Here is a 12,210-nt window from a genome sequence, read left to right as displayed (position 1 = left end):
ACCCAGATTGTGATCTTAGTCAAGCTATTCTCCAAAGCACCTGAAGGCAGGACAAGGAGCAACGGATGGAAACTTATCAAGGAGAGAAGCAGCCTGGAACTAAAGAGAAATATCCTGACAGAACAATTAACCAGTGGAATGGCTTGCCACCAGAAGTTGTGGTTGCTCCATCACTGGAGGTTTTCAAGAAGAGATTGGATAACCATGTTGTTTAAAATGTAAATTATCACAGCCTTTTTCTCATTTTCTTCTTGTGATAACACGGGAGCACAAATATCTGACAGTGGTTTGTTCAAAGAATTGTGGTGTAATATATAACATGAAACAACAACATTCAGGGAGCATACAGAATACAAGATAGTTATCCAGGGGTGGACAACCTTGGCTTTTTTATGACTCATGGACTTCAACTCCCAGAATTCCTGAGCCAGCTATGCTGAGGGGAAAGGGAAAGGTTTCCAAGCTGAGCCATGCTGGCTCAGGAATTCTGGGAGTTGAAGTCTACAAGTCATAAAAGAGCCAAGGTGGCCTAACTCCTGTTATATACAAACCGCTCAAGATTCCAACTGCAATTCTCCTCAGACACTGTCTCTTAAAGGGATACTACCCCCAAATACTCTGCTGACTCATTCTCTATATAACACTTCTGCTGGTCAGCTGCTAAATTATAATTACCTTGACAAGCCACTTGTCTGAAATGGTATAGAGCAGGGGTGTCAGACTCGCCACATCACACAATGTGTCGCGACGTATCGTGATCTTTTTTCCATTGCTGATAGTGGGGTGGGCGCGGTTTCTGTATGATGAAACCGGCCCGCGGGCTGGCAGTTTGACACCCCTGGTATAGAGTTTCCTGCCTCAACAGGGGTTGGACTAGAAGACCTCCAAGGTCCCTTCCAAGTCTGTTATGAATTAATCAGTGGAAGGGCTTGCCTTCAGAAGTTGTGGGTGCTCCATCACTCAAAGCTTTCAAGAAGAGACTGGACAGTCATTTGTCTGGAATGGTATAAGATCTCCTGCTTGAGCAGTGGGTTGGAGTAGAAGACCTCCAAGGTCCCTTCCAACTCTGTTATTCTGCTGAGTGCTCTGGCAATCAGCTTGTATTTATGGCTGGTTACCAAACACACCGTGATCGCATGATCGTTTTTTTTTGCCACTTTCCCCACTGCAAACAGAAAGAAGGGAATTGCTGGTGATATCTGAGGGCAAGGGTGCCTGTTTGGGTGTTTTCCTACTTCCGACTCATGCAAAGGTTTGCAAGAAGCACAACTGTGACATTCACACAACCAGCTACATGCTCTGTAGGATGGTTATTATAAGTCTAGTTGAGACAGCAGCGAAGGACCAAGGATAAAGGCATTGCCAGAGGGCGTGTGCAGGATGCAAATATTGTAAGCTGCCCAGAGTCATCTTGGACAGTGAGATGGGCAGCATATAAATTTGATTAAAAATAGTTATTTAGTTTTGCTTCTCACCTTTATTAATTTTACAAATAAGGCAGTGAGCATATGCAACATACCTTCCTCCTCCTATTTTCCCAAAGTCATCCAGCTGGCTCTTGTGCCCAAGGCAGGACTAGAACTCGCCATCTCCTGGTGGCTGGTCTAAAGTTACCCAGCTGCCTGTCATGCTTAAGGTGGGCTAGAAGTCTCCATCTCCTGCTGATTGGCCCAAAATCACCCAACCGGCTTTCATGGGTGTGGGAAGTAAGCCCCCCAGAGAAGGAAATATTCAAAGGGCAGAAAAAATATATTTCCTCAAAGGATCTTAAAGAGGCAGAAAAGAATGCCCAGTTTTTTTCTTCATAGCCTCAAGTCTCCCTCCCCCAAGCAGAAACCAGCTCTGTAGAAATGCAGGTGTAAGCCATTCAGGAAGGTTGGAGCTAGAAGATTAAGAAGACAAAGACACCTAAAATCTACATACCCCACCCAAACTCTAAGACAGGACATAATAGGATTAACTCACAGAGGCCAAAGGGACACAGGTCAAAATACATGACACAGGAAATGCAAAGCCTCAAAACAGGAACAGGAAACAACTCCAAACAAAAGGCTCCAGAGGGTATAAAAACCCACTCCCTACATGTGCTCACCCCTTTTTTCTCTTTTCTGCCAGAGCCATCTTTCTGTCTGGCTCTCCTCTTCAATAAACTGCAACCTTCTTTCTAAAGCAGTCGCCATGTTGTTTATTCCCGGCTTGGACTGAACCACGTTGAAGACTTTTCCTTCAACATGGATAAGGTGGGACTAGAACTCACTGTCTCCTGGCGATTGGCCCAAAGTCACCCAGTGACTTTGCCATTTGCTCAGGGGATCCAACCAGGAGGCAAATCTTCCCCCAACCTTTTAATCTTCTAATAAATTTCTTTTCATTTTCAGAATTAAAATTCAGGATGCTTTTTTTTCTTTTCATTTCTGTTTCTGCTCTGGAATGAACCTTTTCCTTCTGAAACAAGCTTGAGAAATTTCCTGGGAGAAGAATGTCCTGGTCACTTCCCTACTCCCTCTGCTGCTCTTGGTGGTGGCTGAAGGAGAAATTGGGGGTGGGGTGTAAACTGGCCTCCCCGTGCCCAGCTGCCAACCGGCTCCAAACGCTGTGGGGAAAACCAGGGGCTCAGATCAGGAAATCCCTCACCCCACTTACATGAGTCTCTGCAGCCCAGAAGAGGGGTGCTACAGCCCTTGGCACAGCAGCTTTGCTCCCCCATCACCCAGGGGGTTCGCCCCCAGATTGAGCTCCAGAAGAGAATGTCTGGATTCCAGGACCTGTGAAAGGAGCTGGCAGATGGCGGCCGTGAGGTTGCAGGAGTACAGCCTGTAGGAGACAGAGAATGGGGGGAGGGAATTTGTACCGGGGTTATAGAATCATAGAATCCTAGGGCTTGAAGGGATCCTGGAGGTCTACTCCACCCTTTGCCCAAGTCCTTGTACCAGGGGTCTTCAAACTTGGCCCTTTTATGACTTGTGGACTTCAACTCCCAGAATTCCTGAGCCAGCATGCCTGGCTGAGGAATTCTGGGAGTTGAAGTCCACAAGTCACAAAAGGGCCAAGTTTGAAGACCCCCGCTTTATACCATCCCAGGCTGCTCACCTGAGACTTTGAAGTTGGCAGGTGGGCTGAAGAAGCCATTCACACAAGTAGGAGACCCCTGCCTCCTCCAGGGGATTCTCACCCAAGTCCAGACTGGTCAGCCTTGTGTTGGTCATTGCGATGGGTGTCAAGTCTCTGCAGGCAGTGGGGGAGAGGCCACAGTGGTTCAACCTGTGGAAATCAGGAGGCACATAAACATAATTATGGAGGAAATTGGTAGACACACAATCTGCAGGCAGAACTAGAAGCAACAGATGGAAACTAATCAAGGAGAGAAGAAAGTTAGAACTAAGGATAAACTTCCTAACAGTGAGTACAGTTAACCAGCGGAATGACTTACCACTAGAACAGTGATGGCGAACCTTTTAGAGACTGAGTGCCCAAACTGCAACCCAAAGCCCATTTATGTTATTGTCGGGTGCCGGGTGGGCGTGGCCCATTGGATGGGTGTGGCCCATTGGATGGGCGTTGCTGTGGTGGTAATGGCAGACTGGGTGGGACTAAAAAGTTCAATCAATTCCAACTTTGCCAGATCTTTTTTTTCCCCGCAAGAAGTTGAAATTGATTGATTGATTGACTGAACCTTTTTTTTTTGCACACGGCAGCAGAGGTCTAAAGCGAAAAGGTTTTATAAAACCCAGCTGAAGGCCTAGGACTAGGGCGATGGCATGCGTGCCACAGAGAGGGCTCTGCGTGCCAGCTGTGGCACGCGTGCCATAGGTTCGCCACCACAGCACTAGAAGTTGTGCATGCTCAATCAACGGAGGTTTTAAAAAAGAAATTGGTCAACCATTTATCTGAAATGGTAGGGTCTCCTGCCTGAGCAGGGGGTTGGACTAGAAGATCTCCAAGTTCCCTTCCAGCCCTGTGATTCTGAGTGTAGCCTTGCCTTCAAAGAAGAGGAGGGGTCACCCTATTCTCCAAAGCACCAAAAGACAAGAAGCAACAGATGGAAACTAATCAAGGAGAGAAGCAACCCAGAATTAAGAAGAAATTTCCTGAGAGAACAATCAACCAGTGGAGCAGCTTGCCTTCAGAAGTTGTGGGTGCTCCAACACTGGAGGATTTTAAGGAGAGAGTGGACAGCCATTTGTCTGAAATGGTACGGGGTCTCCTGTTTGAGCAGGGGGTTGGACTAGAAGACCTTCAAGGTCCCTTCCAACTCAGTCATTCTTTTATTCTCTCATACGTCATACTCTATCACCCACCGGATCAATATTTCTTAATTTGAAGATGGGTAAACTTCGATTCCCAGAATTCCCCAGCCAGCCATAAGAAATTCTGGGAGTTGGCTGGCTGAGGAATGCTGGCTGGAGAATTCTGGGTGTTGGAAGTCCATCCATCTTCAAGTGCACAAAGTTGAACAACACTACACCACATATTTTTACAGGGTTTTTGTGGTATAATACTGAGAGTTCTCAACATACAACAGTTCATTTAGTAACCATTCAAAGTTACAACAGCGCTGAAAAACGTGACTTATGACCATTCTTCATAGTTGCAACCTTTGTTGCATCCTCGATGATCATGTGATCAAAATTCAGATGCTTGGCAGTTGGTTCATACCTATGACCAGTGCTATGTTGTGTGATCCCTTTTGCGACCTTCTGACAAGCAGTGGGGAAACCAGATTCACTTAACAACCGAGTTGTAAGTGAAGAACTATCTGTATTGATTGGGATCCTGGACAATCAAATGTTAAGTTTTGAACCCATTGCCAACTCAACTATTCCTTGGGTCTCTTTCTACTTACTGGATCTCTGAAGATTTCAAGAATCCTGGTAAAAGTTGTTGGAATCTTTGAGGTCCAAACTCATAGCCAGAGAGCTGAACTGAATTCAAAGTCTCAGCAGCTGACAGGCAAAATGATAAAGCTTCAAAGTCCAGCTTGGTCAAAAGTTGTGTTCTGAGATCCATATTGTGGATATGTTTCATTGTTCTCTGGGCAAAGACGGTGTCCTTCATTTCATAAATACAATGACACAATTCCAGCAGATCCTCCTGTCTTCTAAAGGAGTGAGCCTTGGCTTCTTGATCCACCCACCGTAGTAATTCTGGACAAACCTTAGTGGTGGATATCTTGAAGGACCATGATTCTTGAAGGACACTCATCCTTTCCACATTGGACAAGCCATAGAGAAAATGGATCAACATGAGGTATCTGTTGCTGTTCTTCTTATCACCAAATATCTCACTCAAGTCTTGGTAAGGTGTTCTGGTGGTCTCTTCAGTGTCCAGCAAGTAGAACAAGGCAGCAAGGAACTCCTGAAAACTCAAGTGGGTGAACCTGTACAAGGTTCCCACCTGAACATCTTGGAGGAAAACTTTCTTATTTGCAGAAGGAGAGTCTGAAGTCAAGTAATCCAAGCCACGTTCCTTTAGCTCTTCTTCATGGAAGACCATTGTTCCGTGGATCATCCCATCTTTTGCTAGACAGCACAGGTCTTCCAGGTGACTTTGCCTGGAAAAGGCACCCAAGAAACTCAGGAGGAGATGCAGGTGAATTTCGGTGAGTGTTGCAGTTTCTGGGATACCTTGAAGAAGTTCTGTCTGTGGGTTTTGTTGAAAAATGGAGCCAATGACCCAACAGGTTGCAGGGAGAAAGCACAGACTGAAAAGAGTTTCATTTCTTTGAACCAGTTCAAAGATCTGGTTGGCTTGTTCCATGTTTTGAAAGAAGCGATGAAAATATTCTTTCCTGTGCACAGGAGGAAAACCCAACACCTCCATCAAGAGTGGTGATCTCAGATACTTCAACATTGAGCGTACACCCATGGGCCTCGTGGTCACCAGGAGGTGACACTTCGGAAAGATCTTTTTCTTGAGCAAACCCATCAACAGCTTCACCACCTCTTGCTTTTGATGGGGATCCTTGTCCAGCCCATCAATTGGGACATGAGAGAGCTTCAGGTCCTCCAAACCATCAACAATGAGGAGGAGGTTGTCTTGGTTGGCCAAAACATCCTCCATGGATACCATTCCTGAAGGACAATTGTTGAGGATCATCTCCGTTGCACTCATAAACTTGGTGCCACAGCGGAGTGCATTGCAAGAGATATAAAAGGCGTAATCAAACTTGGTCTGCCATAGTTTATCTGATGCCCAGTCCAACATGAACTTCCATGTGGCTGTGGTTTTTCCTACCCCAGAAGGTCCAAGCAACAAAAGAGTTTTGGAGTTTTCTCCTTCAGGATCTGGATGAAATAAACTCTCCAGATCAACGTTCGGGCCACCTTCTAGATGGGTCTTCATCTCCCAGTACTTTCTCTGCACAGCCATAATCACATGACCTGTTTGGGGCAGATCTGGTCTCCTCTTCAGAAGAAGATCTACATAGGTCTCTTGCAGGGTCACTCTTGGATTGGGGTGCGGGCCCAGTTGAGGAAGATTTTGAAAAACCTGTTGGATGTGCCTCTTATATTTCTTCTTGCGATCTAAAGAAACACATCAAAAGAAAGCATTTGTAGTTCAGTGGCAGAAATAAAAGAGGTTCCCCTCATTTTACAACAGTTCATTTAGTGACCGTTGAAGTTATAATGGCACTGGGAACCATGACTTATGACCATTTTCCACACTTTCACAACCATTGCAGCATCCCCATGGTCATGTGATCAAACTTCAGATGCTTGGCAGCTGATTCATAAGTACTGTCCCAGGGTCAGGTGATCCCCTTTTGTGACTTTCTGACAACTGTGTCACTAACTTAACAACCAAAATAATTCATTTTAACAACTGTGGCAAGGAGGGTTGTAAAATGGGGCAAAACTCACTTGACAAATGTCTCACTTAACAACAGAGGTGTTGGACTCAGTTGGCTGTAAGTCGAGGACTACCTGTACTTTCTAAGCTAAGGTCCAAATTGTTTCGACAGGGGGTGGGCAAAGGGAAAACCAGGTCAGATAATCTGGGTAGTTGGTTTGTTTAAAAGAGACTTGTAAGTCCAATCTCGGAAAAACACAGCTAGTCCTCAACTTACGACCATTTGTTTAGCGACTGTTCGAATTTACAACAGCACTGAAAAAAGTGGTTTATGACCATTTTTCACATGACCACTGTAGCAGCCCCAGGGTTATGATGGTGTCCCGGGGTCATGTGATCCCCTTTTGCGAAGTTAATGGGGAAGCAGTGTTGGCTAGGGAATTCTGGGAGTTGAAGTTCAAACATCTTCAGGTTGCCAAGTTTGAGAAACATTGGCCCATGCTGGCTCAGAAATAAATCTATTTTTTTAATTTGTTAGCTTACCGTGGTGGCCTTTTGATGCTCGACTTTATTGCATGTGTAAGGCATCGAGAGATCCCAGATTGCATAGGATGGGAAACCAATTTTAAAAATGCTTTTTTACGTGGTTGGCTCTTGGAGTTAGGATTTGCTATTTTTCAATTGCATGTACCACTGCAAGCGGGATCAACTCGAACTCACTACCTCCCACGACCTGGGAAAACAACTCTGAAGCTTATTTCCAGGGGAAAGGCTCTCCTAATCTTGAGCTTCCACAGTTTTCTGGTCCACCTCAACCCAGAAAACCCCGCAAATAAATTCTAGTCTTCAACCTACGACCACAATTGAGCCCAACATTTCTGATAACAGTCGTTAAGTGAGTTTTGCCCCTTTTTACGACCTCTCTTGCCACGGTTGTTAAGCGAATCACTGCAGCTGTTAAGCTAGTAACACAATTCTTAAGTAAATCTGGCTTCCCCATTCTTTGCTGGTCAGATGGGGATCACATGACCCCGGGACACCGCAGCCATAAGTACGAGTCAGTCGCCAAGCGTCTGTATTTTGATCCCGTGAGCATGGGGATGCTGCAACGGTCATAAGCGTGAAACTGGTCATAAGTCACTTTCTTCAGTGCTGTTGTGACTGAATGGTCACTAAACGAATGATTGTTACGTCAGGGACTAGCTATATTTCCAGTACAACTGCACAGACTTTCTACTAAGCTGCTCCAGCAGATCTCACAAAAGACACATACAGAAAGACACAGACACACACAGAGTGGCACTTGTGGCATCCAACAAGGATAGTTCAGCCCCTCCCCCATCGCACAACAAACATATGGGGTACATTTGAGCGCTCTCAGGGTAGGAAATGACGGGAGCCGGGACTCTTGCTTTGCCTGCCTCACCCAGAATGCAACCTGTAACTTTAAGGAAACAAAAGAGGTGTGTGTGTGTCTTTGTGTGTGTGTGTGTGTGAGAGAGAGAGAGAGAGAGAGAGAGAGAGATATGTAGGAGGTTTGCTTGTGGACTAGTAACTTCAAGAGGAGTTCTAGAAAAGCCTAAAGCCTCAAAAGGCCCCTTTGCCATCTCTGTGATACCTGCAAGTCTTCTACATGTGTGAAGTACTGCCAGGGGACTCCTTCTAGGATGCGATTTGGGGCAGAATTTCAGAAATGTTCCCGGGGCAGGCGGGGCCCCTTGGCGCCGGGATCAGAAGGGCTGTGCCACCCCTACCTCGCTTCCTTCTCCCAGCCTCAGGCCAGCGAGGGATGGGAGACCACGAGGAAATCCCAGCTGGAAGCATTGTGGAAGAAGCCGCTGACCACCTCCCCTCTCCAAAGGGTCCCGAGGAAACAACCCGGGTTGGGGGGGGGGGTGTCCCGAAATCCCAGAGTGGATCTAGGCGCAAAGAGGAACCGCCCCCCCTTTTCTTCCTTCCTTCCTTTTTTTTAACAGCTGAGAAACTTGGCACAACTTTGAGCCCCGATTCGCTTTCCGGCCCGAAGCGAAGCGTCCCGGCCCGGCTCGACCTTGCAGGAGGGTCACCCCGAGGTCCAGAAGTCGTGCCCCGCCAGGGCACCGGGACCCTCCCGCAGTCGCGACTGCAATGCGAGCCCCACTCCACGCCGAGGCTTCCCAGCCAGCACCTTTCCCCCCTCCCCCGCCCCCGGGAAGGGGCCGAGCGAGCCTCCAGCAGCAGGGATAGTCTATCTGCGAGGCTCCCCCCCCCCCGGGAAAGACCGCCGCTTCGCTGCTCGGCAGCGGGTTCCGGCCGAGAAAGGGCCCGACCCTCCGCCCCGCGCCCTCTGCACTGGCTCAGAGGCACGCTCGCCACTCTCCGCGTCCCCGCCCCGCCTACTTACGGGAGCCACCGGCCGCCGACTCGGGAAGCCGCCGCCGCCGCCGCCTCGGCTCGCCTGGCCAGGCTGGGCCGGGTCGGGGACGCCGCCGCTGATCCCCGCCCCTGCGTGCCATTGGCTGCGGGCGGGCCCGGGGAGCGCTGATTGGCCGCCCGCGCCGGCTCCCCCTCTCTGCACGTGAGCCGCCGCTGGTCGTGTGAACGCGCCTGGGAAGCCGCCCCGCGCCGGGGATGCCATCGCAGGCCAGCCTTCCGACCCAGGCCGGCCCGAGCCGGAGGATGCGTAGCGTAGCGGTGTCCGCTTCGCTGCTCGTGTCCCCCGGGAGCTGGCTTTGCAGGGCAGGGTGTTTTGGAGCACGTGCAGAGCTCTGGCGGGCCCGGAGGAGGAGGGAGGGGGTGGAGGAGGAGAACTATGGGTGCTCTCTGAGCTGGGTTGCAGACGTTTCATGGCCCAACTAGGTAACATCATCAAGGTCAGAAGGGAGTGCGGTTTGCTGAGGAGGAGGAGGAAGAGGAGAAGAGGAGAAGGAAGAGGAAGAGAGGCGGAGGAGGAGAAGAAGAAGGAGAAGAAGAAGAAGAGGAGGAGAAGAGATGGAGCATCCAGGACTCTTGGCCCATTTGCCTGCGAAGGGGCCCAGCTGTGGAACATGGGTTGCCTTTGCCTAGCCCTGCAAAGAGGCCACTTGGCCCTGGAGGTCCCCCTTGAGCGAAGCCCCCCCCCCCCCGCGGAACCCGCTCAGCCCTCTGGGGATCCCCTGTAAGGCCGAGCGGCCATCTTGACTTCTTTGACCACAGGAGGGAGGGGAAGGGCGTGCCTTGGGACAAGGGACAAAGTTGGCTGGAGCAGGAAGGCCCGGTTGGGTCGAGCAAGCCAGTTCTGAAAGAGGCTCATCCGGTTACAGAACTGACCCCTTGTCTGGGTCTGGGCCGGACCTTGAACCCCGGACTGCCGATGGCTGTAGCCTTCACCCGGCACTCAGGCTAAGCCCTGACGTGGGTAGGAGGGCAAGGGAGATGGCTGCTGGGTGAAGAAGCCGGGGGGGGGGGGGAGCGATGCCAGGTGTTCCCTGCGGGGTCCAGCTGAAGATGGCTGACCTTTGTCTCTGGATGGAGATGCCAAAAGGCAGCCAGGAGCTGTTTGCCCGGTTGAGTGCCAGGGCTGGGGTCATGCCAGGAGGAGCAGCATGGAAGGTGCCAGAATAGATATTGCCCCCCTCCTCCCTCCTTCCTAGCACTGGTGTTATCTCAATGGGATATGAAATGTCTGCAAGGAAACAGCCAAGCTCGGTGCTAAGGATCTTCCCTTTCCCAGTGGAACAGCTTCCCTTCAGAAATTGTGGGTGCTCCATCACTGGAGGATTTTAAGAAGAGAGTGGACAGCTATTTGAAATGATATACGTTCTCCTACTTGAGCAAGGGGGCTGGACTAGAAGACCTCCGAGGTCCCTTTTAGATTCCATTCCATTTCCTTCCTTCCTTCCTTCCTTCCTATCTCCTTTCCCTTCTTTCTTTTTCTTTCTTTTTCTTTCTTTCTTTCCTCCCTCCCTCTTTCCTTTTTCTTTCTTTCTTTTTCTTTCTCTTCTTCTTTCTTTCTTTCTTTCTTTCTTTCTTTCTTTCTTTCTTTCTTTCTCTTTCTTTCTTTTCCTTCCTCCCTCCCTTCCTTCCTCTTTCCTTTCTTTCTTTTCCTCCCTCCCTCCCTCCTTTCTTTCTTTCTTCTTTCTTTCTTTCTTTCTTTCTTTCTTTCTTTCTTTCTTTCTTTCTTTCATTCTTTCTCTTTTCCCTCCCTCCCTTCCTCCTTTCTTTCTTTCTTTTCCTTCCTCCCTTCCTCCTTTCTTTCTTTTCCTCCTTCCCTCCCTTCCTCCCTTCCTTCCTTCCGAGCAGATGAGGGTCCCAGACCACAGAGCCAGCGAGGAGAGCGACTCTCTCTGACTCCCACTATTCTTTATAGCAAGATTCTGAAAATGTTGGAAGTGTCTGATTCTCAGTCTCTCAGAAGGGTGTTGGTGTCAGACAAGCAGCCTTCGGGACAGGGGGTGTCGTCTGTCTGCAGGAAGGGAGTCAGAAAGTCAAGATGGTCAAGGAGGAACCAACCTGGAACTAAGGAGAAATTTTCTGGCAGTGAGAACAAATTATCAGTGAAACGACTTGCCTTCAGATTTCGTGGGTGCTCCACCGCTGGAGGTTTTTAAGAAGAAATTAGACAACCCTTTGTCTGAAATGGCATAGAGTCTCCTCCTCAAGCAGGGGGCTGGACTAGAGGACCTCCAAGGTCCCTTCCAACTCTGTTATTCTGTTTTCCTGATGTGAATACATCATTAAATAAAATGGCATTTGCCCTCTTTCCCAAGGTAAAGGTAAAGTTAAAGGTAAAGGTTCCCCCGCACATGCGTGCTAGTCGTTTCCAACTCTAGGGGCCAGTGCTCATCTCCGTTTCAAAGCCGAAGAGCCAGCGCTTGTCTGAGGACGTCTCCATGGTCCTGTGGCCGGCATGACTAGACGCCAAAGGCGCACGGAACGCTGTTACCTTCCCACCGTAGTGGTCCCTATTTTTCTACTTGCATTTTTACGTGCTTTCGAACTGCTAGGTTGGCAGAAGCTGGGACGAGTAACAGGCGCTCACTCTGTTACGCGGCACTCGGGATTCGACCCCCCAAACTGCCAACCTTCTGATTGACAAGCTCAGCGTCCTAGCCCACTGAGCCACCGCGTCCCTTCTCTTTCCCAAACATCGTCCTAAAATGGAAGACTCTAACCAGGAAATGTTAGAAAAACAAAGGAAAACCATGAGAAGGAGGCTTTGGTCTTCTTTGCTTATTTTAATTTATTTATCCCATTTTTAAACTGGCCATCTCCCTCCCTCCCACTTCCTTTAAAAGCTTTGGATAACAAGATTGGGCAAGGATTACCCTAACTTAACTGTCTGCCTTCTTCGCTCACCCTCCAGGAGCTGTATAAAAACGAGGCATTCCATTAAGAAATTGCAAAATAGAGGCTTTTCCTGAAAAAAATGTCCTTGGCTTTCCAGGCCACAGGAAAAACTTT

At 48.8% G+C, this 12,210-nt stretch overlaps 1 protein-coding gene and 1 long non-coding RNA gene across 2 annotated transcripts; both read right to left on the bottom strand.

Annotated features, from left to right (window-relative positions):
• Window positions 1-2,439: 2,439 nt before the first annotated feature.
• LOC310635008 (NACHT, LRR and PYD domains-containing protein 3-like) lies at window positions 2,440-10,337 on the bottom strand (the record flags this gene model as incomplete). The annotated part of the gene is made up of 6 exons (XM_083353546.1): window positions 2,440-2,524; window positions 2,644-2,814; window positions 3,091-3,261; window positions 4,844-6,524; window positions 9,173-9,498; window positions 10,264-10,337. 5 exons carry the CDS (start codon window positions 10,335-10,337, stop codon window positions 2,673-2,675), a joined length of 2,394 nt encoding a protein of 797 aa, XP_083209672.1. The 3' UTR covers window positions 2,440-2,524; window positions 2,644-2,672.
• A 295-nt stretch (window positions 10,338-10,632) lies between these two features.
• Window positions 10,633-11,818, bottom strand: LOC310635709. Its single transcript, XR_014491487.1, has 2 exons — window positions 11,314-11,818; window positions 10,633-11,208 (listed from the first exon to the last, which is right to left on the bottom strand). It is a non-coding gene; the product is annotated as an uncharacterized lncRNA (long non-coding RNA).
• Between the last annotated feature and the right edge of the window lie 392 nt (window positions 11,819-12,210).

The sequence above is a fragment of the Vipera ursinii genome (assembly GCF_947247035.1).
Source record: "Vipera ursinii genome assembly, chromosome: 2".
Taxonomy (NCBI): domain Eukaryota; kingdom Metazoa; phylum Chordata; class Lepidosauria; order Squamata; family Viperidae; genus Vipera; species Vipera ursinii.
This window is presented reverse-complemented; position numbering and strand designations above follow the sequence as displayed.